Source organism: Prenolepis imparis, unplaced genomic scaffold, assembly GCF_030444845.1.
Source record: "Prenolepis imparis isolate NDT839.2.m4 unplaced genomic scaffold, iyPreImpa1.0 SCAF_2, whole genome shotgun sequence".
NCBI classification, from domain to species: Eukaryota; Metazoa; Arthropoda; class Insecta; order Hymenoptera; family Formicidae; genus Prenolepis; species Prenolepis imparis.
Window position 1 is genome coordinate 23,611,450 of NW_028141160.1, and position 21,486 is coordinate 23,632,935.

The 21,486-nt window shown below is 38.6% G+C and overlaps 6 protein-coding genes and 1 non-coding gene across 14 annotated transcripts in view; 2 read left to right on the plus strand and 5 right to left on the minus strand.

The window, feature by feature from the left end:
• Ca-ma2d (Ca[2+] channel Muscle-specific alpha2/delta subunit) overlaps window positions 1-3,900 on the minus strand; it is a 26,294-nt gene extending 22,394 nt beyond the window's left edge. For 2 of the 4 annotated variants that reach the window (XM_083032422.1, XM_083032424.1), the window contains exons 1-2: window positions 3,789-3,886; window positions 2,714-2,862 (exon numbers count right to left, since the gene is read on the minus strand). In XM_083032422.1, the coding sequence (XP_082888548.1) occupies window positions 2,714-2,862; window positions 3,789-3,833 (194 nt within the window). In that variant the 5' untranslated portion in view covers window positions 3,834-3,886. Of the gene's footprint in view, window positions 1-2,713; window positions 2,954-3,135; window positions 3,498-3,788 lie in introns of those variants that run through there. The other 2 variants (XM_083032427.1, XM_083032426.1) reach the window with 2 other exon arrangements.
• Window positions 1-6,373, plus strand: part of LOC145933045 (protein rolling stone) — a 13,188-nt gene extending 6,815 nt beyond the window's left edge. For 2 of the 5 annotated variants that reach the window (XM_083032436.1, XM_083032437.1), the window contains exon 2: window positions 5,092-6,373. In XM_083032436.1, the coding sequence (XP_082888562.1) occupies window positions 5,092-5,963 (872 nt within the window). In that variant the 3' untranslated portion in view covers window positions 5,964-6,373. Of the gene's footprint in view, window positions 1-714; window positions 1,159-3,919; window positions 4,168-4,461; window positions 4,922-5,091 lie in introns of those variants that run through there. The other 3 variants (XM_083032440.1, XM_083032438.1, XM_083032439.1) reach the window with 3 other exon arrangements.
• A 145-nt stretch (window positions 6,374-6,518) lies between these two features.
• Window positions 6,519-11,889, minus strand: LOC145933044 (uncharacterized). Its single transcript, XM_083032435.1, has 2 exons — window positions 9,837-11,889; window positions 6,519-9,704 (listed from the first exon to the last, which is right to left on the minus strand). The coding sequence occupies exons 1-2, from the start codon at window positions 11,268-11,270 to the stop codon at window positions 8,106-8,108; spliced, it is 3,033 nt and encodes a 1,010-aa protein (XP_082888561.1). The 5' UTR covers window positions 11,271-11,889; the 3' UTR covers window positions 6,519-8,105.
• Window positions 11,890-12,490: 601 nt separating this feature from the next.
• On the minus strand, window positions 12,491-12,564 carry Trnai-aau (transfer RNA isoleucine (anticodon AAU)). The gene has a single exon. It is a non-coding gene; the product is annotated as a tRNA-Ile (tRNA).
• A 440-nt stretch (window positions 12,565-13,004) lies between these two features.
• LOC145933049 (uncharacterized) lies at window positions 13,005-15,048 on the minus strand. The gene is made up of 4 exons (XM_083032443.1): window positions 14,907-15,048; window positions 14,631-14,792; window positions 14,348-14,537; window positions 13,005-14,281 (listed from the first exon to the last, which is right to left on the minus strand). The coding sequence occupies exons 1-4, from the start codon at window positions 14,907-14,909 to the stop codon at window positions 13,911-13,913; spliced, it is 726 nt and encodes a 241-aa protein (XP_082888569.1). The 5' UTR covers window positions 14,910-15,048; the 3' UTR covers window positions 13,005-13,910.
• Window positions 15,049-15,436: 388 nt separating this feature from the next.
• L(3)04053 (lethal (3) 04053) lies at window positions 15,437-18,606 on the plus strand. The gene is made up of 8 exons (XM_083032442.1): window positions 15,437-15,707; window positions 15,787-16,320; window positions 16,529-16,728; window positions 16,811-16,884; window positions 16,972-17,083; window positions 17,226-17,279; window positions 17,361-17,524; window positions 17,692-18,606. The coding sequence occupies exons 1-8, from the start codon at window positions 15,437-15,439 to the stop codon at window positions 17,822-17,824; spliced, it is 1,542 nt and encodes a 513-aa protein (XP_082888568.1). The 3' UTR covers window positions 17,825-18,606.
• Window positions 18,607-18,993: 387 nt separating this feature from the next.
• Window positions 18,994-21,432, minus strand: Asciz (ASCIZ zinc finger protein). Its single transcript, XM_083032441.1, has 3 exons — window positions 20,866-21,432; window positions 20,536-20,747; window positions 18,994-20,447 (listed from the first exon to the last, which is right to left on the minus strand). Exons 1-3 carry the CDS (start codon window positions 21,151-21,153, stop codon window positions 19,136-19,138), a joined length of 1,812 nt encoding a protein of 603 aa, XP_082888567.1. The 5' UTR covers window positions 21,154-21,432; the 3' UTR covers window positions 18,994-19,135.
• Window positions 21,433-21,486: the final 54 nt, after the last annotated feature.

Below are 21,486 nucleotides of genomic sequence, written 5' to 3' on the forward strand. Positions count from 1 at the left end.
TCGAGATTCATTTTAAATGTATCTTACCTATCAATTTACAAGATTGTCCTCGGAATATTTTTTTTCTGATTAATGTTTATATGATGTATGTTGAATAATGCTGATATAATTTGTATATAAATTTTTTTATATAACTCATATAAAAACAAAATCGTGAATTATGTAACATTTCGAGAAGTAAATAATATGCACAATATATTATAGAATAGAATGTATTTTTTTACTTTTATCAGAGGCAAATCATTATAAATATTTAAATTGATTATATTATCACTTAATGTTATCATTATCTGCAATTAAGAATTTTAAGGATCTTTCTATAATGAAAATAAACTGGTGGTCTTGTCGTATTTTTATAACAAAAAATCGAAGAAAAACTGCACCATTGATATTTCATCGATTAATCTATGAATCTATGCACACAGGTGTCGATGAATTTATACTTTATACATTTATGCAAATGAATCCTGATTGAGATAACGCGAAGACTGTTTTATTAGCTGTCGGATGTACACTGTTTGTCTGTCTGTCAGTCGGTCTGCCTGTCTATCTGTTTTACTCTGTTTCTCTATCTCTCTTTCTCTCTCTCTCTCTCTCTCTCTCTCTCTCTCTCTCTCTCTCTCTCTCTCTCTCTCTCTCTCTCTCTCTCTCTCTCTCTCTCTCTCTCTGGGAAGATTTGCTAAAAGATATATCTCTATTCTCTCTCTATTTCTCTTCCAATCGACACCTACGTCGATGTCTATGACGTGATTCTCGACTCCTACAAAATTCCATGATTATCTTTTATCTTGACGTCAATTTCGGACGTGTTATTCTGACGTATAATTCTTTATTGCGTGAAAAACTTGGGCCTAAAGTTTAGTTGAGCGTTGATAACGATCTTGCGTGCATGTGCCTTTGATGGAACAGCAAGATTCGCGGTTTGTTTTGAGATCTCACGGTAACATCAAATCGGGAACTGCGAATTGTCAAGTATAGCCTGAGAGAGTCGTCTTATATCTGAATTTTATCTAGAAGAAAATTTCTACATAGTCACGTAAATCGAAGAACATGTGAATTTTTATGTGCAAATGTGAATTTTACACGATCTTTCAATCGCGAGAATTGAGGAAAGTTCGGGGGATTCTTAAAGCGACGAGGAATATGCACATTGACAAGGTAAACTAATCAAACTAACAATAAGTGTGACAAATGAGGTGTCTTTATATATTAATTGGAAACTAGGAGAGTATAGAGCTAAATTAATCTTGTTTATCTAGGTCGATCTTTTCCTCTCTACTTACACTTTCGCTCTCGATTCCGATTATATTTGTTCTCATTGTCAAAATTCCGTAAAAGGAAAGTTAGAAAGAATTAATTAATAATTTATATTTTGTGCGAGGTTATAAACATTCGAGTTTCAATAACATAAATCGACAGACTTCGCAATATAGATTTGCTATTTAATTTCCTATTAAATCACTTTTCTAGTTTACTCTGACGAATTAATTGTTACATCATAATTGATTTTTAATGAACAAGTAGTAAGAATTAGACGCAAATGTCAGTGTGTCAGTTTAAAAAAAAGAATTAATTTTTCATTGAAACTGATACGTTACATACAGAGCATTAATTTTCCTTGATATGATATCAAAAAATTAAATAAATTTTAATTCGAGATTTATTTAATTGTACACAGAGCACTGATTTTCCTTGGTACAAAACCAAGAAATTATATAAATCTCAATTCGAGATTTCTTTTCTTGTTATCTCGTATTAAGAATAAGGAAAAAGTTCTTCCTTGAAAATGACGCACTGACATTTGCGTCTGGCTCTTATACTTGCGCATTAAATTAGAATAATTTTCATATTGAAATCTTAAAGTCTTAAGTATCAATTGTTGCATAATTTCATATTCACGATATTGCGCGTCAATCGGCTAATCACAAACATTTACTCATGCTATTTAATAGGCGAATGTTAAATTGCAAATTATATAGTCCGCGAATCGATTAGTCTCTCATTTTCCATGCAAATCGGTCGTATGACTTTTAAATACTTATATATTAATTCTAGTTTCATAAAGTCGAGCGTCAGCATGAAAAGGCACCTTAATGCTTCAAAAAAATATAAGATAAATTTGTATTAAAATGATGTTGCAAAATTCTCTCGCGACGTCTAAAAGCAAATAAATTAGACAGAAAAAAAGGCAGAGATAAAAATAAGAATCGTCAAAGAATTCGTCTTAACAATTTTTTTCTCCATTTTATTTCCACTTGTCGGATTAATTTCAAATTTCGCGTGATGCTACATAAGAAAAAAAGAAAAAAAGAAAAATTAAAAATTTTAAAGCGCAGCTCCGACCTTTCACGAGGAGAGACGAGACATACAATTTCGTGTAACGACATCCGGGACACGCGATTTCTCCACTCGCCTTCATTTTACGAAAATAAAAAAATACTTTAGCGAGCGCGTGTCCAGTTTGCAATCTCGTTCTAGGGCTACCTGCTCGCTTCTGTGCAACCGGTATATAGTAATAGGCCAAGATTGTAATAAATTAACGGCGAATTAATATTGGCTGATTGACCGCGCTGACACGACCTCTCGCGCTATGCCACAAGCGCCGATTTCCCTCTCTCTCTCTCTTTCTCTCTCTCGCGCGCGCCGAGAGAGTCGTGTGAACCTCAGCATCGCGCGCGGACCAACGGGGGTTAATTAGTTCAAAGTGGCTTACCATCTGCGACGCGACGACGGTGTCTGGAGGACGATCCGCCGCACTCCCCGACACGACCCCAACACCCGAATACGTGACCGCGCATCGTTCCTCGAGATCGTCGATGAAGATCGTCGATGCTCCTTCCGCGAAATAGCTTCTGAAACCTCCTACTCGCCTCATTTATGTAGAGTACTAGTTATGTTGTTTTCTTTTCTTTTGCATGCTCACGCTTCTCATTCAATAGAGATGAAAGTCGATCTGGAAATAATTTCGTACATTTCGTAAGAATTTGGCGATCTAGGCTGGAGAGAAAGAGGTTACAAAACCACTTTCGATTGATGCGCTCACGTTAGAAAATTACATTTAATATTTTCATCGCTAAAAATGGATATAGATTCAAGAAACTTGATAATTATAGACGCAATAATTATGTATATTACCTGATTTGCCTTCATTAAACGAGTCTCGTCCATATATAAATTATAAAACAATGATCGATATATTAAGACGATGTATCACATTCGCACGATTTATGATAATTATTATGGAATGACGGCCCGCGGTTTTCTTTTCTTTTTTGTATATGCTCACGCTTCTCATTCAAGATGATAAAACTCGGGCCGGTATTCATAGTCCGTTCTCATTTCAAGACCGTCTTAAGTAATGTCTTAAGATGCAAATACGGCTCTGTGATTGGTTAATCACATCTTAAGATTGTACTTAAGACATTCTTAAATATAAGAACCGACTATGAATACCGGCCTCGATCTGGGGCTCGATTCTTGAATTCATTCGCAAGAGAAACGTATGCGCAAATTTGGCTCTTACAGAAAAGGTTCAAGTTGATTGGCTAAAAGCCATGCGATAGCCGAAATTTAGTAAGAGCCGAATTTGCGTATACGTTTCTCTTGCGAATGAATTCAAGAATCGAGTCCCTGGAAATAATTTCGTAAACTTCGTAAGAATTTGGTAATCTAGGCTGAGAGAATGAGGTTACAATAACGTTAGAAAATTACGTTTAATATTTTCATCGCTAAAAATAGATAGATTCGAGAAACTTGATAATTATAGATGCAATAATTACGTATATTACCTGATTTGCCCTCATTAAACTAGTCTCGACCATACAAATTATCATAAAATAATGATATTAAGACGACGTATCACATTCTTCGCGAGAGCATCCACGGAATATGAGATATTTCAAATGGCGCCCACGCACACCTTGGGGCGCTCGCGCATTTAGTTTCTGAATCAGACACGGCGAATTGGATTGCGTAACAAGCGCTACAGCTGATGTGGATACAAGTTAGGTTAGGTCAGGTTACGGTTCGATATCTTTTCGGATCGTGCACACGAACATACTCGTCGTCTTCCCGCGATTGTGTGTTCACTTTCAAGAATGGTGCTTTCATTCGCAGGACTGTCGTCCTTGAGACGTATACTATTGTTCCTTGTACAATGCTCGTTATGTAAGTCTTCTATCAAGAAGGTATCATTGAGAAATATTCCTGAGATCCTCGAAATCATTTTGCGGAAAATGTAAAATTTCAAGTCATCTGCGCATACTTTTTATATTTAAAAAGCTTATTAAGATAAGTCTTATCTTACAAAACAGTCTTAATAATCAAGAAACACACACGTGAGTACCTCGAAGAAAATCTTAACCTTGAGCAAAAAATCGGAGATTTTACAATAACTTAATTAAAAACATTTTATTTTAGCAACATTTTATATAATTATTCTTATATACATACAATATTAAATCGCTCAATGTTGAAAAGACCTCTTTAAAATTCTTTAAATAAAATTAAAAAAAATATATATATTTAAAATATATATATAGTTTAAAAATGTCGTGCTCGATGCAATTTTTCGTAGTGTTCCATTCGAATGCGGTCGGCTGACTGCGACCGGAAATAATCGCGTTACGCACGTGCTCATGTCCGAAAGGAAACGAAGCGATGCACGAGCGGCTTTTGGCATATAATTAAATGTATCAAGGCATGGAATTACGGGATTATGTTCTGTTCCGCATAGCGTTTATTACCGCAATCTATCAATTTGCTGATATAATATATATATATATATTTGCCTTACTTGTCGCGAGAGAGTAGTTGCGGCCGCGCGCGCTTCTCCGTTACATCTCGATTCTTCTGCTCTCGAGCTCGTTTTTGCAACGCACGTAATTCCTTTTCAGTCGATTATCCAATTGTTCGAAAGAAAGTACGCACTTATATTTTCTAAATAATCCGATCTTTTATGTTTTTTTTTAAACGGGACGAATTTTAAAGAAAATAAAACGTACGAATAGTCTACGATTTTTTTGCCGGGAATTACGCGAGAATAAAATGCAATAGACGTTATAGCTAATACATTCTCGATTCTTCCTCCAGGTCGCCGCGCAATGGTGAGCAAGTTCTGGTGCTACGAGATCGGACGCAGGTGGCGTCAGGCGGGCAAACAGCAGCCACCGCAAGCACGTGTGCTGACGGAACCCAAATGTCAATCGCACGTGGCCACCTGGTATCTGTTCTACCGCTGGATCATCTTCCTCGTATGGACCGGCTTCGTGATTTGTTCGGTGTTCGAGTTCGGCAGCTATAAACCGCTATTCCAGTACGAGAAGTGGCCGATCTATCTGACTAATTGGGACATGGTATTGGGCTTCACGCAGGCACTGATCGGCGGTATCCTCGTGTCGAAGCGTTGGCGACTGCAGAAGATACCCGGCTTCGATCCTTGCGGCCTCAAGTTCGAGTTCACCGAACGACTGTACTGGTTCCTGTATGTCGTCACGACTAATTTGGCGATCGGTGTGACCATATGCTACTGGTTCACCGTATACAATCCGGAGATCCATCACCTGGATCCGCTCAATATCATGATGCACGTGTGCAACAGCGCGTTGATGTTGGTCGACTTTGTTGTCACCAGTGTACCGTTCCGTTTGCGAAATTTCTGGTGGTGTCTGTCGATCGCCGTGTTCTACGTAATTTTCACGGTGATCTACTACGTCGCCGGAGGACTCGACAAGTACGGCTACCACTACATTTACAAAATCATCGACTGGAAGCGACCGACGCGGACGTTACTCGTTTGTGCCGGTGGTTGCACATTCGTTACAGTGCTCCACTGCGTGTCCTCTGTGCTGGCCGATGTCAGGGATCGCGTCTACCGCAAGATCGCCGAGAAATTCGGCAAACCCGTACAAACTAATGCGACGAACGATAAACCGCTTCCGGAAAAACAGGCGGACGTAGTTTAATTAATACAAATTGACGTAAAATATAGACACGCATTATCTTCATCGTGTCAGGTATCTTCTAAACCTGGGTATGGGTCATTAGTAGGACAGCTTGACTAATTTAGACAAGGAAAAGTTCCATTTCTGTTGTGTAGCCTTCGAGTAAATAGAGAATTTCCTCACGAGTGACTCTCGAAATCATCTTGCTCGTAGAAAAACGATGAAATATTAATAGGATATTAACAGGGTATTTGACGAGAGTGATTTAGGGCCGGTTGTTGCAATTTCTTGGAGAACAGATAGCATATCTTCGTCTTTTTCTAGATAAATTTACCAAAAAAAGACGAATATATGCTATAAAATTTATCCAGAAATTAGAACAACCGGCCCTAAATCGAGTTAGGTGATTCCTTCTGCGATTCTGTGAACTTTATCTTCGGCGACATTTCCAAGAAACGATAGTTATAATGTGATACGATTTTATAACAATCGTCGTAAAAGCCGGATTGGTGAACGCTCGGTTATTAATATAATCGATGAGATTTTCTGTGTGCTATTTATATAAAAAGATAAAGATCCATGTAAAATATAGAAAATATGTATTTCTTTTTACTAAATGTGAACATCTTGCTAAAGAAGACAAGAATGTTATCGATTATATATGCAAGCATTTTGTACATTCAAATCTTGTGTAAACATTTTTATGATTTCATTTTATATTTGACGCTACATATGATATTATTCGTCTCGCATTTTTGTAATGTTAGAAAATATTGTGTGAACGCATCTTTTTATATTTAAAAAGTATGAAAATCACACGTCGCATTCAACGCTGATCGCGCCGTCGATCAAATTAATCACACGAACAATGTATACATTCAAATTAGCAACGCGTTTGCATACTATTTTCGTTAACATTGATTACAGAGAAGTTGCAAGTTTTTTTTATATTTACAATGATTTGAAAATACTATGAATTAAAATAATAAATATAAATGAATTCGTCCTTATCGTAAATTCAGAAATTCTAACAAAAATTTAATGAATTATCGTTGAATCTAAAGACAATTGTAAATGAAATGAATGAATGCATATACATTCCAAAATAACATTAATAATAACATTGTCGATTTAAGAATGGAAAGATTTATGTGTTTTTAGAATTCAACGTTCGTTCATATGTTTCAGTCATGTATGCAAAAGTTTGGCTAAATTTATGGAACCGTAAATTTCATTTAGTCCATTTATAAATGCGATGCATTGTGTCGCAACATGAACATTTTTCTGTTAAAAATAAACTGGAATAATAAATTTCAGGCTAAACTTATGGTTTATCGCTATACTGTTTAAGAACTGATAAAATTAAGTTAAATTATATTGGTTACGGCTAAATACTTTTCTTCAAACGCAATTGTCGATACGTATATAGATGAATTTCACGAATGGAACGTGAAATGAATTATTAATGTGTATGCACGTCTATTCTTTAACATTCCATTTGTTTTCTTTTTTAGTTACTACAATGTGATGTAAATTATCAGTTGGTATATAGTATATATCATGGTAATTTAATATATGTATATACTATAAATATATACACATAAGTGCTGTTTCAAAAAAAGTATTAAACCGTATAAAATCTCAGATAAATCTCACACGATATGATGTCATTAATGTATCGAATAATGAGAGATCTTATGGATATGTGCGGTGTGAAAAGCGTATGAAAAAAATACAAATTAAAATGTCGAGAAAAGAAAGCCGAAAAACAGTAAATTATTTCTAAACAATATATGACTTCGAAGCACACGCGCGTCGGATAGCGATAACAATAAAATACGCAGGTAATGACTTTTATGGAAAAATATCAACGATTTATTAATAAAATAACGATTTAAAGCGATTATGAGCCGCAATAGTACAAATGGATATCAGGCTGAGGCCAGCTCCTAGATCACAGATCGTGTTAGAGTCACCATTTTTAAAAACTATGTTTAATATAATGATCACACATCTTGGTTTAGAACGATCGTGTCAATTTTAAGCTACATTAAAAATAACAAGAATCGCATCGTCGTTTATACAAAACGATCATGCAACAGTCGTTCGATCATTCGCTTATCATAAAAGTTATCCAAGTCTCACTCGCGTTTATCACGAAAGTCATTCGAGACCGCGCAAATTTACGGCACTCTCAAGCGGGCTCGAGTCCAATAATAACACCTGATACTCCGTACCTGCCACATCGTCCTGATAGTACATCGATGGTAGTTCCTCCGTGAACAATAGACTCTCGTTGAGATCGCTACTCGCGCTCAACGCAACATCCGACGTGCTCGTCGCTGTCGAGTCCATCAGTGTGCCGTTTTTCTTCAGTTTGGACCAATCCGAATATGTCAGATCCGTCCTCGCAGAACTCTGGTCCCTCTTGATGGATAGAGTTCCCTTGTCAATTTGCTCGGCACACGTATCAGTGTGCAGCGATTCCGAGCTCTTAAGTAAGGTGTTGAAAGATGGCGGTTCCGATTCCGACAGACATCGACGATCCGCGTTTGATGACGAGGCGCCGAGGATAACGGCGTCGCGGGGTGTTGTTACCATAACCATCTGTTCTTCCTCGATGGCGGTGGGCGAAGCAGGCGGAGGCGACTCGTGCACCGTGTATAGAATATAGTCCACATCGGCATTGTCCGGTTTATTCAGCAAATCGTCGCAACGTATACCGTGCATCTTCAATAGGTGTTCGCGTAGACTCGGCTCGTTTCCAATCAGATAATCGCAGAGCTCTATCGGACAACGATACAGCCATTCCGGTTGATCCTGAGAATTATGGGAACGCGCACTGATGTCGCACATCATATCCGGTTTCTCGAGGTCGTCTTCCTTCATGACAGATTCTATGGCATTCGTTAGTTCCGTGGATTTTCGTTTCGATGGCTTGACGATCGGCTTCACTCGCGAGCAATCAGATTCCTTCGTTCTCGCACGTTTCTGATCGCCGGAAGTATAGCCGAATTCTGTCGGTATATTGTCGACTACGCTTACGTCCGTCTTGGTCTGTTGATGCTTCTTAATGTGCACGTACAGGCTGCTCTTGGCGGAGAACCGGGCGTCGCATACAAAACATTGGAAGAAACGGCCTTCCTTATGCGTCAGCCGATGCTCCTTTAAATGTTCCGAGCGCATGAAAGCTTTGCCGCAATCCGGTGCGTCGCACATGAATTTGCGTTCGTTCGTATGCTTCTTCTGGTGACGCTTGAGCTTACTGGACGATGAAAATGCCCATTTGCAATCCTGAAACGTACAATGGTAAGGTTTGCAGCCGGTATGAGAGCGCGTGTGGGCCTTGAGTCGACACGGTTTGTCGAAAACTTTGCCGCAGCCCGGCCACGAGCACTTGATGTCCACTTCTTTATAGCTGTGCGATCGTTGATGCGACGTCAATGCGTTACTGCTGTAGTAACGCTTGCCGCAACCTTCGTGTTGGCACACATAAGGGGCGTGACGTTGATCGTGCGATTTCATATGCAGTTCCAGTGCTCGCTTCGTCTGAAATTTTTCGCCGCAGTTCGGTACCTGGCAAACAATCCGGTTCGGACGACTATGCAGTTTTTCGTGACTCCATAGATTATAGACGGTGGTAAAGCGACGGTTGCAACCCTCCACTTGACACACATGATCCTTGCGCTTTAGATGCGTCTCCTTGTGTCTTTTTAATTTGAATTCGGAATAGAAAGCCCAAGTGCAGCCTTCAAAGTCGCACTATTAAAAAAATAGCATAGTTAATAACAATTTTATAGTAAATGTATAATAATAAATAATTTTCAAGATTGCAATCAGTGCGAAAAGAGAGATTGGGGGATAAAGATAAGTATACGATATTTTTCAACGTACCTTAAACGGTCTAACTCCATAATGAGCCAGCAAGTGGCCTTTCAAAGTGTACAATCTGCCGAATTGTCTGTTGCATCCTTCCCGTGGGCAGAACCATACCTTGTCGTGTTCGGTAACGCTTACAGGCTGCAAACTGTCGTCGGTGATGCCTAGTTCCTCCAGCGCATTGGATATAACGATTTCGTACGAGCTACTCGGATTATTATCAAGATTATACTCGACGTTACCATTCCAGATCGCGGCAGAAGTGTCTATCTTAGGCAATTTCGGAAAATTGCCCGTTGCCTCGATCAGCTCCGAAGTCTTGCCCTGATAAATCTGCTTCTCCGTGCCGGTGTTGATGACGATCTGCGTCGTATTGGATATTTTGTCGGTAGAAATGGCAACCACAGCCATTACGCCATCCTGCGAATCTGCATCGTTGAAACTCTTTCCGTTAATGTGCTTGTCGAGCTTCTTCTCCAATCGTTCCGTCATCTGTCGACGCTTTTTAATAATACGCGGTTCGAGTTTCATCCTAGTCTTCGACTTGAATTGTTCTATTATGCTACTCTGAGTATCTGTTTCTATGGAATTCGGCGAGTTCTCCTCCATTGGTGATAACGCCTCGATGAAGAGTTCCGAAGGACTTCCCGAACACTGTATCGTAGTTTCCTGCTCTGACTTTATATCCTCTATCTTGTTGATGGCTAAATTCACTGGTATTTCATTGAGGGCAACCTGCGTAGATTTCTCACAGGCTACGTCAGTACTGTTCCGCTCTAAAACCTTCATTTTTGGAGTACGTTGTTCAACATCTTGGTTCTCCATTTGATTTAGTATCAGTTGACTGCTCGTGGACGGCAGAATCTCACCAGCCACCATCATGTCGTCCGATGAGAGCGCCGCGAGTGGATCCAGATGATCCAACTGAAACTCTGGCAACATGAATTCATCGACGACCTTCTCGCATGGAGGTTCCAGTAGTCGATTCTCGCTCTGCGTCAGATCCTGCAGTATCGGATCATAGCCCAATGACAGATTGAGCTTCTTGGCGTCGGCCAGATCGATGTCGATGGACAGGCCGTAAGGATCCTTGCTCAGAAAGTAACCATGCGACAGCACTTCCTCGCCCAGATACCGGTCTACGCCCTCCACCACCTTGGCCGCGTCCAGGTCCATGGCCGACGAAACCGATGGCTCGGTGCCGCGCATCTTGAGCCATTTCTCAAAATCGGCTACCGTCTCGACGACATCGGTACTCTTGCTGACCATCGTCTGGTGCCAAGCCTCGTTCTTCCTATTTCTTCTATCCCTCTTACCGGTCCCCTCCGTCTTCGACGAAGCGAAGAGCGCGTCGGGGGACGCGCATCCCGTTCCCTCGGAGCCGATCTTCTCTCGACTGCGTCGTCTCGACGTGCAAGCGACGACGGCGGCGGCCCCTCTGCAAGACATTGGTGGTCCACCCCGTGGCCAGCACTGCGGAGGAAGCCCAGGAGCGACAACGACATTCGACAGAGCATTATTTTTTTTCTCACGGCGAGGAATAGCTTCGCTCCGGGAGCCCGGACGTTGCACGTGCAATTGTCGTCGCGCCTATCGGAGCGCGCTCCATTTTTTTTCTTACCGATCACGACGTACTCGGCGGCCGCCTCTGCGACAGGAGGCACCAAGGAGATCTCAAGTTGCACGTGCAATCTGTTGGCTCACCTCGCACCGGGCAATCGCGAGTCGCCGATGCGAGCTGACAGAATCAACATAACCTCTTACCATATAGATGGCCAGATGGGCGGGCGGGCAGGCGGGCGGGCGGGCAGGCGGGCGAGCGGGTGTAGGGTTAGGGAGCGGTGTGTCGGATCGATGCAGCGGTTATGTCCTGGTCCGGTGAGGATAACCAGACGAGGAAGAGATCGTACCTCCACCGCTTCCCCGTGATCGCAAAAAGGGTGAACGCGTGCACTAGTTGCGCGCGAGATGGACGTGCGGCTGACTTTTCTTCACGAATAACGACGAAATATGGAAAACGTCAATTTCTTTATCCGCCGTGCCGAATGGACCAACTGACGCAACGGCCAACGGCCCGCTCTCAGCTGCCACTCGGCCACCTGGCGGCGAGAATGTTAATCTCGTCGTGGGACAGTTTATACGATCGATAATGTAGATTCCCTCACAGCGGTATTTTCATCTTTCTTCCTTTCTTTCCTCCTTTCTCTCTTGTCTGTATTCGGAATATATCAGGTTTGGCACAATGCGCAATGTTACATTTGTTGCTGCGAGAATCTTCTGAGATTAAATTATGATTAGGGTATATTCTGCACAGATATTAATCGAGATAGTCTCACGTCTGACAATACTTGGTTCGAAAAGATGCCATTGAAGACGTCGTGTTCCACATTTAATTACATGTTCGAAATATATATACTTTTAACAGATAATATATAAAACAAATATATTATGTGCCGCAATTTGTACCAACATTAAAGATTTTCAAAATAAATTACATAGATATATATATCAGACAAAAAATAAGAATTTTTATTTCGGTCTCTTATAATATAAATATAAATACTTATTATTTATAAATGGTATATTACTTTAGACTTTTCTTTTAAATTAACTGCACTCTAATATAATTTTTATTTGACAAAATAGATACTTGTAATTAAAAAAAAATTTGGCCCATGAGGGGATCGAACCCGCGACCTTCGCGTTATTAGCACGACGCTCTAACCAACTGAGCTAATGGGCCAGTTGCTTAGGTTGGTCAACATTTGAATTTTGTGATTCATATTTTTTTACAAAATATATATGTTAAATAAAAAGATACATTCTCGATACAAGATATAAAATCATCTCCCGACTTTATCTCTTATCTTGTATACGATTTTAACAACGCTACAATTTTTATTATACTAGAACAACATAAGCGCGCGCTACGCGCGCGCCATTTCTCGATTTTATATAAAAAAAAATATTTTTATATAAAATTTGTTTAAATTTGATTAACATTTTTTGACAGAAATCAGATAATTAAATCGTTAATTTGCTAATTAAATTTTAAAATAAAAATATGTTATAAAAATTAAAAATGTTATAAATAATATTACAAATAATATGTTTACTACTTAAAACTCGAATAATATATTTCATAGTTTGCATATAACTTTTATATATACATATAATACAATGTATCGAAATATACAAGCAATAAATTTTGAATATTAAAAATCGATACTTTGTAGCAGCGGATCCTATATGGCGCAAACTTTTATTATGTATATCAAATAAAAGAATTTGCACGCTCGTATTTATTTGGTATAAAAATAATCTGCAAACAACGTACTATTGAAAAAAACAAGCGATAAATTATTGGCTCTTTATATTAAATAAATACAAGCATACAAATTATTTTATATAATATACATAATATAAGTCCGCGCAGTGTAGGGTTCGCGGCTACAAAGTTTCATCTTTAACTATTCTAAAAAAAGCATAGAATTCAACGCTTGTTTTTTTAATAGTACATTTTATGCAGATTACTTTTATATCAAACAGATTCGAGCGTACAAATTTTTTCGTTTAATACACATAATATAATTCTTCGTTATAGAATTTGCGCCGTATTTTATATATTTCAACAGTACATTATCTGCACAATATGATGGTACCATCAGCATACCAGCCTACAAACTTTTTGATCTAATATACGTAAAATGAATCCGCGCCGTATGTGGTCCGCGGTTTAGAAATTTTAATTTCCAATATTTTAAAACGAGCCAAATATTATTCTTTTATATATTTCAACAGTACATTATCTGCACAATATGATGGTACCATGAGCATACCAGCGTACAAACTTTTTGATCTTATATACAAACATATATATAAACCACATATACCACCATATATAAATACATTATAAACTATTGTTTGAAGACTTATATTGTTAAATGTATTACATATATATGTACATATACAGTTCCTGAGCTTATATAAATTATATTAAAATAATATTAAATAAAAAAAATTAGAATTTAATCAAATTCTAATTTTTTTTGTTTGATTAAATTCTAATTTTTTAGGAATAGAATTTGATTAAAAACACGAAATTTTAAATTTCTTGACAGTCGGTCCATAATCGTAATCTTCTTCAGATTCAGTCAGACTGGTGCTAATAGTATCGTTATGTTTAAATTGGACAGCTAATTCTAGTACATCATCGCTGTCTTTGCCAGAACACACATTTACATCTGACTCTATATCATTTTTCTCAATCTTGGGATAAGATGTATCAACGCTTGAAGTCTTATCAAAATCACTGGTGGAGACAGAAATGTCAGATTGAAAGTTTGGCAATTCATTACAGTAACTTGAGGAATCATTAAGTTCGAGTCCACTGTTTGACGAGTCATCAGAATTTGTAAAGACATTATTCTCATTTGTTATACCTTTTAATACTTCTGATCCTAAAATTTAATTGTTATCAATAATGCATATCTGTATCTACAATACTTTAATTATTATAAACAAACCTGCGTCGGTGGTTTGCGTGTTTAAAGTTTCTGTAATTTTCATACTTGTAGAATTTGGCAAATTAATGTTTGAAACTTGGGTATTATTGGATCTTCCAAATGATGTGACAAGTTGAGATCGAAATTTTATATAACATTCTACCTTTTTGAAACATATTTCGCACAAAACTGCATTATTTACTTTTGATATCTGAAAATGAAAGAAAAAACATATTAAATTATCATATAAACATACGTATGATATATAATATATAATGCATATAAATTATCATACAATACTCACCGCATTGCCGGTAATTAATTCGATAGCCTCCCTCAATATCATACATTTATCAAATTCCTCATTAGCATAATTTTCCTGTGACTCGATCAATAAATTTTCATCGAATATATCTCTGTGATTGTCATTGGACAATTGTTTACAACAGACACAGTAGGTATTGGACTATAACAGAGACGAAGCAAATGTATAATTATTCTGTATTTCTCTCGAATTAGAACACTTTTTTCCTTATAAATTATTGATATACTAAAAATGCAAGAAAAGATTAATATTTACCATTTTTCCACTGCGACAAATTGATAATAGCGATCCAAAGGCGATATGTCAAACTTGAAGCAATATTGTGTAAATATTGACAAATTTTGGATAACGCGAATATCTCCTCTCGATTTGAAACGGAATGTCAATTATGCGTTCTCGCGAGAGAAATACATCGATACACACGTGCGCAGCAAAACTGATAAGCAAAATAAATCGTATATAACGACCGCAAAAGTAAGTGCGCTCTGCGCATGCAATACACGTATACATACACACATATACGTATATGTCAAACTGTCAGAGTCGAGAAAGAAAGAAAGAAGACCTTTTCTCTTCAAGGTCCCTCTAAATATACCCTAATTTCACTTTAGAAAAAAAAAAAAAAAAAAACATTAAAATAGGCGTTCGATCGACATATATTATTTATGTCTAAATGAGGAGTATCGAGCCAACCGTACCCGACCCTGCGATCAGCAGTGTTCGCAGCACCTCTTCTCTCGGCGAGCGAGGTCAAGTTTAGCGAGCGGTGAATGGTTGGGTGAATTATGGCGAGCCGTAAAATAATCTTCGATTCGTACGGCAATTTGTTGATGATGCGCCAGTTGTGTTCTTCGTCGTCCGACGAGGAGGACGTAACAGCGACCGCAAAAGTCGCCGCCAACGATTGCGAGCCAGCGTGCCAGAGGAACGACGTCGTACGCTCGACGTCCACGTCGTCCGACGAGGTGAAGGTGACGGTTCGTTGCCGGGACCCGTCCAGGAACAACCGTCCGTCGCCGACGTCGGACAGGAGTCGGCCCGCCGACCAGGCGACAGGTTAGGTCTCGCTATATATTATTATTATTATGTCGTCTAAATGCGAGGGTAAACCGAGAAAACAAAATTGTATTCGCAGGTCAGGATACGTCGTCGCGTCGCGACAGCAATCCCTTCAGTTTCAAGGCCTTCCTGAAAAATGACACGCAGCAGAGCAATTATCATAATACCGGGGCACGACCCAAGATCTACTCGTCCCCCGCGTCGAGTCCGGGCGGCGTTTTCGATCAAGACAACGCCGGCGGGGTTTATTCGGCTCGAAACCCGACGGAGCTGCCGGACTTCGTGCAGGATCATCTGGTCATCGAGCAGTGTTATCTGAATCACGAAACCGCTCAGCCGGTTCTGCCCGACGTCGACAATCTACCGGATTTTGCGTTGAACAGCGTGGAACAGAGGCAGTCCCGACTGCGGAACGAGAGCAAGAAAAACGACTCTGAGATCTTTGGCGAGGACCTACGATCGTTCGATCTCACTGATACGTTGCATAAAAACTCGACGCACAGAGATCATTCTGCGTCGAATGCGATGCACTCGAATCACTTGGACTTGCCCGTGTTCGGGGACAGGCTCGAAGAGAGCGCACTTTATCTTCCTCGGCCTGAGCACAGAGGTATAGCACTGCGCGCTGCACATATATGCGTACAACACATTTCGTAAGGCTTGTTTTCTATTCCTGCACTGATGAACTGGTGCAATAACTTAGAATGAGACAAGTATATTTTGTACACAGTTCAGCCAGTGCAGGAACAGAAAACAAGCCTATGTTTTCAATTATATTGCTACAAAGTTCACGAAGATGACAGCTGTTTTCTGCGCAGGATTTCCGTTTGATTTACCATTGCCTTTTGCCGAATCTAATCCCAATGGAAATGCGACCACGCGAGACGGTACTCTGCCAGGAAGTGAAGGGAGCGTCCATAAATCTCTGCCAGATTTCTTAAGCGACGGACCTATATATAATAGATCTGTAGACCCAGAACCTGACGGCTCAAGTATGACAGAATCCATAGAAAGAAGGGTAAGATTGTTATAGCGAAAGAATTTAATGTATAATATGTTGTATGGTAAAAATAAAATATATATATTTATATTTTCTCCAGCTTTTGCTCGAAAACGAAAAGTTACATCAACAATTAGAGACAGCTCGAAGGCAAATAAGCGAAAAGACTGAAAGGTGATTGTAATTTGCTGGAATAGAGTTTTGAGTTTATTGACCATGATCATGTACCATCATTAATTACAAATTACATGTTAATTGCAGGATTCGTTCATTGGAGGCAGAATTACTGTCTAAGAGTGAAATTGAACACGAGGAAACAGCGAACTTGGAAAAGGCGATGGAACAACTCGAAAATAAGTTAAAACGAAATACAGTAAGTATAGATGCAAGTTATCTATATTTTGAGTAGGACATAAATTGCGATTCCTGCATTATATGCATACATACATACGAGTGTGTATGTGCATAAAATATATATATGTATATAAAACAAACATTATTTGTATTATATGCAGAAGCGAGCAGTTAATCCTGAATCGTCACTGAAAAAGAAGATTAAAGCTTTAACAGTTAGTATTTAAACATTAACATACTGTGCGATTAATATAAAATTAACATTGAATATTGAATGTGCGAATTACTTAATTTAGGAAGAAATATCTCTACTACGATTGGAGAACGATAAACTTCGAGCTGGCACCTCGACTGCTGGACAAGGCGAATCTAACACTGGTGCCGCCAAGGCGAATCGCACTGTAAGAAGACTCTCCCGTGATCTATTCGCGGCTGCATCGTCGGCTGAAGTATCTCTTAGGTAAAGAATTACTTAATTCGTTAAAATAATTCTCATTTTGGACAATCTATAATTCATGAGAAAGTAATACTATCTCTAATTTTAATAAAAATATATATGAAAGTTGCGATTGTGCTTCTATAAGAAATTTGAATGAATTTTGCATGATTTTTTTTTTTTTTTTACAGACAGTTAATGTCCGGTGTTGATAATCTAAGAGTTCTTGCATCGACCCTCGAAAATATGGATAGGATAGAAGACTGGACCAAAGACTTTTTACCTGATTCCGACGAGGAAAATGCCGCCGGTCCCGCAGTATAACTCTTTCTCTCTTTCTATATATATGTATATGTATATTCCATTTTATCACTTTTTCATATACTCCATCAATTGTAATAATTTTGCTGTGCGTTTACTGATCATTATAGTGACAACATAATACATTGTGCAGCAAACGTTGCGAGCGCAACGAAACGCATTACTCATTATTCGATTGTTTGCTGTTATCTGTGCGTTCGTCGCAGAATTTTAAATTATCACCTTTATTGCTGTCATTCATACGAATATTCTGATGCAAGATCACTTTTAATCCGCGTATGTATAAATATGAATTTATGAAGTATTTGTTATATTTTTATTCGTGATAGTTTGTGCAAAAATCTCACTTGATACCATGACGATGGAAAGATGCAGATGACGTTATTATATCGGCGACATTTCTCGTGATTAAAGATATCTATTTTTTTAGTTAATATATTGTACGTAAATACGAAAAAAGTGTATTTGAAAGATACTCTAAATCTCACGTGATATTATCAAAGCAGAAGCTGATAGAAGGCTAAAAGTGATCTCTTGCATGCATTATGCAATACAGCATCCGATGTAAAAACCAAAATATATTTTTGACAAGCGACCCTCTTACCGTGTATGTGTATACATGAGGCTTTAAATAGAAATACAAAACAGATGTACAGTTAGTCTGATTCTGATAGACCATAAATTTATCGATAAGTTACAGATTACACGATAACATGTATATATTTCCAGTACGATATTTATTTTTTAATCGATACTGTACTGTACACGTGCAAAGTATGTTCATATGTATGCGAAATGCGTATATATGTACTTTGGTATTAAAAAGAGTTGAATAACAATACACATATGTACAATGCAGATCAAAACCATTTATAATACTTGCTTCGTTAACTTTTTTATTTGGCATTTTAAATAAAAATAAGCTTCAAATAAAAAAGTTAAGAGATATAAACATAGTATGTGATTGCTGGATCGTGTTATAAGAAATCCCAGAAAACCCAAGAGCTTTCTTTCTCGACATTAAATCTTATTAATTATTAACATATAATTTAAGAAAATTTATTAAATTTAAAATGAATATTTATTTCAACATATTATAGCGGAACAATATAAAGAGAGTATGAGATAGATGACAATTAAGATCATAAAACATGTAATAAATTAATGAATGAGCAAAATTATTTGAACAATTTTGTTGCTTGTGATGTACATCGGAGAAAAGAAATAGCATAGATAAAAATTGTAAAAATCAAATTAAATGCTAAAAGAAGAAAGTGAACAATAAGAGAGCCAAATAAATACAATATAATTAACTTATTGAAATTCTTCGAAAATACTAAGTATATCGGTCTGTGTCTCAGTGTGACTTGTTTGCGTGTTTAGCCATCTGCAGGCTCCCATGGAGATGTTACAACCAGTCTCGCAAATCAAAGATTTCGTTTGGGTCTCGGTGGAAACTGTCGTGTCGTCGTGCGACCAAGCGGTCTGAGTTTGTATATTGGACAGTCCCAGATCAGAGGACAGCATGTCGTTGCAAGTCTGAGTGCACGTATTACTGTACAACAATTGCTCCATGTTATCCAGATTATCCGTAGTTTGACTCTCGCAAATCAAAGATTTCGTTTGGGTCTCGGTAGAAACTGTCGTGTCGTCGTGCGACCAAGCGGTCTGAGTTTGTATATTGGACAGTCCCAGATCAGAGGACAGCATGTCGTTGCAAGTTTGAGTGCACGTATTACTGTACAACAATTGCTCCATGTTATCCAGATTATCCGTAGTTTGAGTCTCGATATTCGAACTTAAAGTGAACGATCTCGATAAAGATTCGGAATAAAAGTACGAAGGGGAAAAGGCTTGTTCGGTTTGCGTCTCTATACTGCTAAATCTATCGTCGAATGTCTTTGCGGTTAACATGGGATCAGTTCGAGATATACCGCCGCTCGAAGCGAAAGGATATCCCTCGTAAGGCAACGTCATCAACGCCACGGTGCTCTTTGGTACACACTGTATTAAAGAATTATGGCTGTGCTCGTAGAGCGTCTCGAATTCCGTCTGAGTTACGTTATCGTTAAATGCCTCGAACATGTCTTTCTCCGGTATCGTTTGCGTGCCGGACGTATTCTTCTCCCAAAAATCTTGCAAGCCCACATCGTGGCAAAGAGGCAGCGGACTAGTCGGGAATAAATTCGCCGATGCAAAATTGTCGCCGAGATTGAGATCTTCTTTCAGCAACACTTGTTCCGATTGTTTCGACAATGCGCGACGATGTTTCCTTCCGAGATTACACACCTTTGATGACTCTTTGTACGCTTGCGACGCCTGCGTAGTTTGCGTTTCCATTGATTTTCTAAAGCTCTTTTCCTTAGACAAGCTATTGGTCTGCGTTTGCTTGGATATTCGACGTCTCGCATTACAATGCTTATTATTATTGTTGAGCTTCGAGGGACTCGGTATCTTTCTGCTTCTCTTGTAATCATCCGTTTGTACGCCGATGTCGCATGTACTTTTCGCTGTGGTATCAATATTTTTGCCATCTCTCTCAGATTTATCCGGACTAGGTAATATTGCAACAAGTTTATTTACAATTCTACTCGGTAAGACAATTTGTATCGTCTTGGACTTGTGCCTGCAAAGATATTAGAAATATATCGGTAAACTTTTTATCGATTAGTACTACAGTAATCGTGCTGAAAATACGTAACGAACAAACATACTTTAAGGAATTTTTATATTTCTCTGTTATGGTATGCAAAGATCGCTTTGCATGCGTAAGCAGAGCTTCGTACGTAGTATAGATCTTTGAACAGGAACACTTGAACTCTACCCCGCAGACCCTCGTGTGTCCTTCCTTGATGGATTCGGTGGAGAAACTTTTACTGCAGCGATCGCAGCGGTAATTTTTTTCCGCATGAACTTTCAGATAATGCTGAAAAAATAATTCAATATTACTTTCTCATTTCTTATACAAATCTAATCTTATTAATTAATTATTATTCTTTTTTTTCATTAAGTATAATTATTATATAAACATACACGGTACGCACTTGCTTCAGATACTTCATGGTGCTGAAGTATCTCTGGGAATTGACGGCATAGACACACGATTGTACCGGACAGTGGTAGCGCACGTTCTCCTTCGCGATTTTATCCAATTTCTTACGCTGGTGCACCTTGAGATCGTGCAACCGATAACGCGACGCGTTCCCGAAGACGAGGCTGCACTGTTCGCACTTGACATTGTTGTTTATTACACTCAGCTCCTCCGGTGACGGACAGATCATCTTCTCGCACGGCGACCCGTCGTTGTCCGTCAGCTGTTTCCTCCTCGGCATCGGGGATTATTTCTTTTTCTTTTTTAATCTCGCCGGATGGCGAGAAGTAACGCCTTCAACCTCCCGTAGAGGTTATATGACATCTGGGTTCTTGATCCCTGTTGTTTTTTTTCTTCTTTGTTGATCTTTTTGATAATATGCTTAAAAATTAACTTGATAAATATCGGATGATGAAGATTCGAGGAATCTCGGCAGTTATCTCACACAATATGATATACCAGGTGTTCCATTTTAAAGGACCCATTCAAATATCTCATTGTCAGAAACACTGCGTTAAATCGAAAAATGTTTCCTACAAAAGTTGTAAGGTTTCGAGGGGGACATAACATAGTA

Coding starts and splice junctions, on each gene's coding strand:
- LOC145933044 (XM_083032435.1), bottom strand. CDS start 11,270: ATGTCTTGCAGAGGGGCCGCCGCCGTCGTCGCTTGCACGTCGAGACGA. Junction 9,705..9,836: donor ATGGAGTTAGACCGTTTAAG/GTACGTTGAAAA, acceptor TTTTTTTAATAG/TGCGACTTTGAAGGCTGCAC.
- LOC145933049 (XM_083032443.1), bottom strand. Junction 14,538..14,630: donor AATTAATTACCGGCAATGCG/GTGAGTATTGTA, acceptor TTTCATTTTCAG/ATATCAAAAGTAAATAATGC. Junction 14,282..14,347: donor CACGCAAACCACCGACGCAG/GTTTGTTTATAA, acceptor ATTAAATTTTAG/GATCAGAAGTATTAAAAGGT.
- Asciz (XM_083032441.1), bottom strand. CDS start 21,153: ATGCCGAGGAGGAAACAGCTGACGGACAACGACGGGTCGCCGTGCGAG. Junction 20,748..20,865: donor CCATGAAGTATCTGAAGCAA/GTGCGTACCGTG, acceptor TTATTTTTTCAG/CATTATCTGAAAGTTCATGC. Junction 20,448..20,535: donor AAATATAAAAATTCCTTAAA/GTATGTTTGTTC, acceptor ATATCTTTGCAG/GCACAAGTCCAAGACGATAC.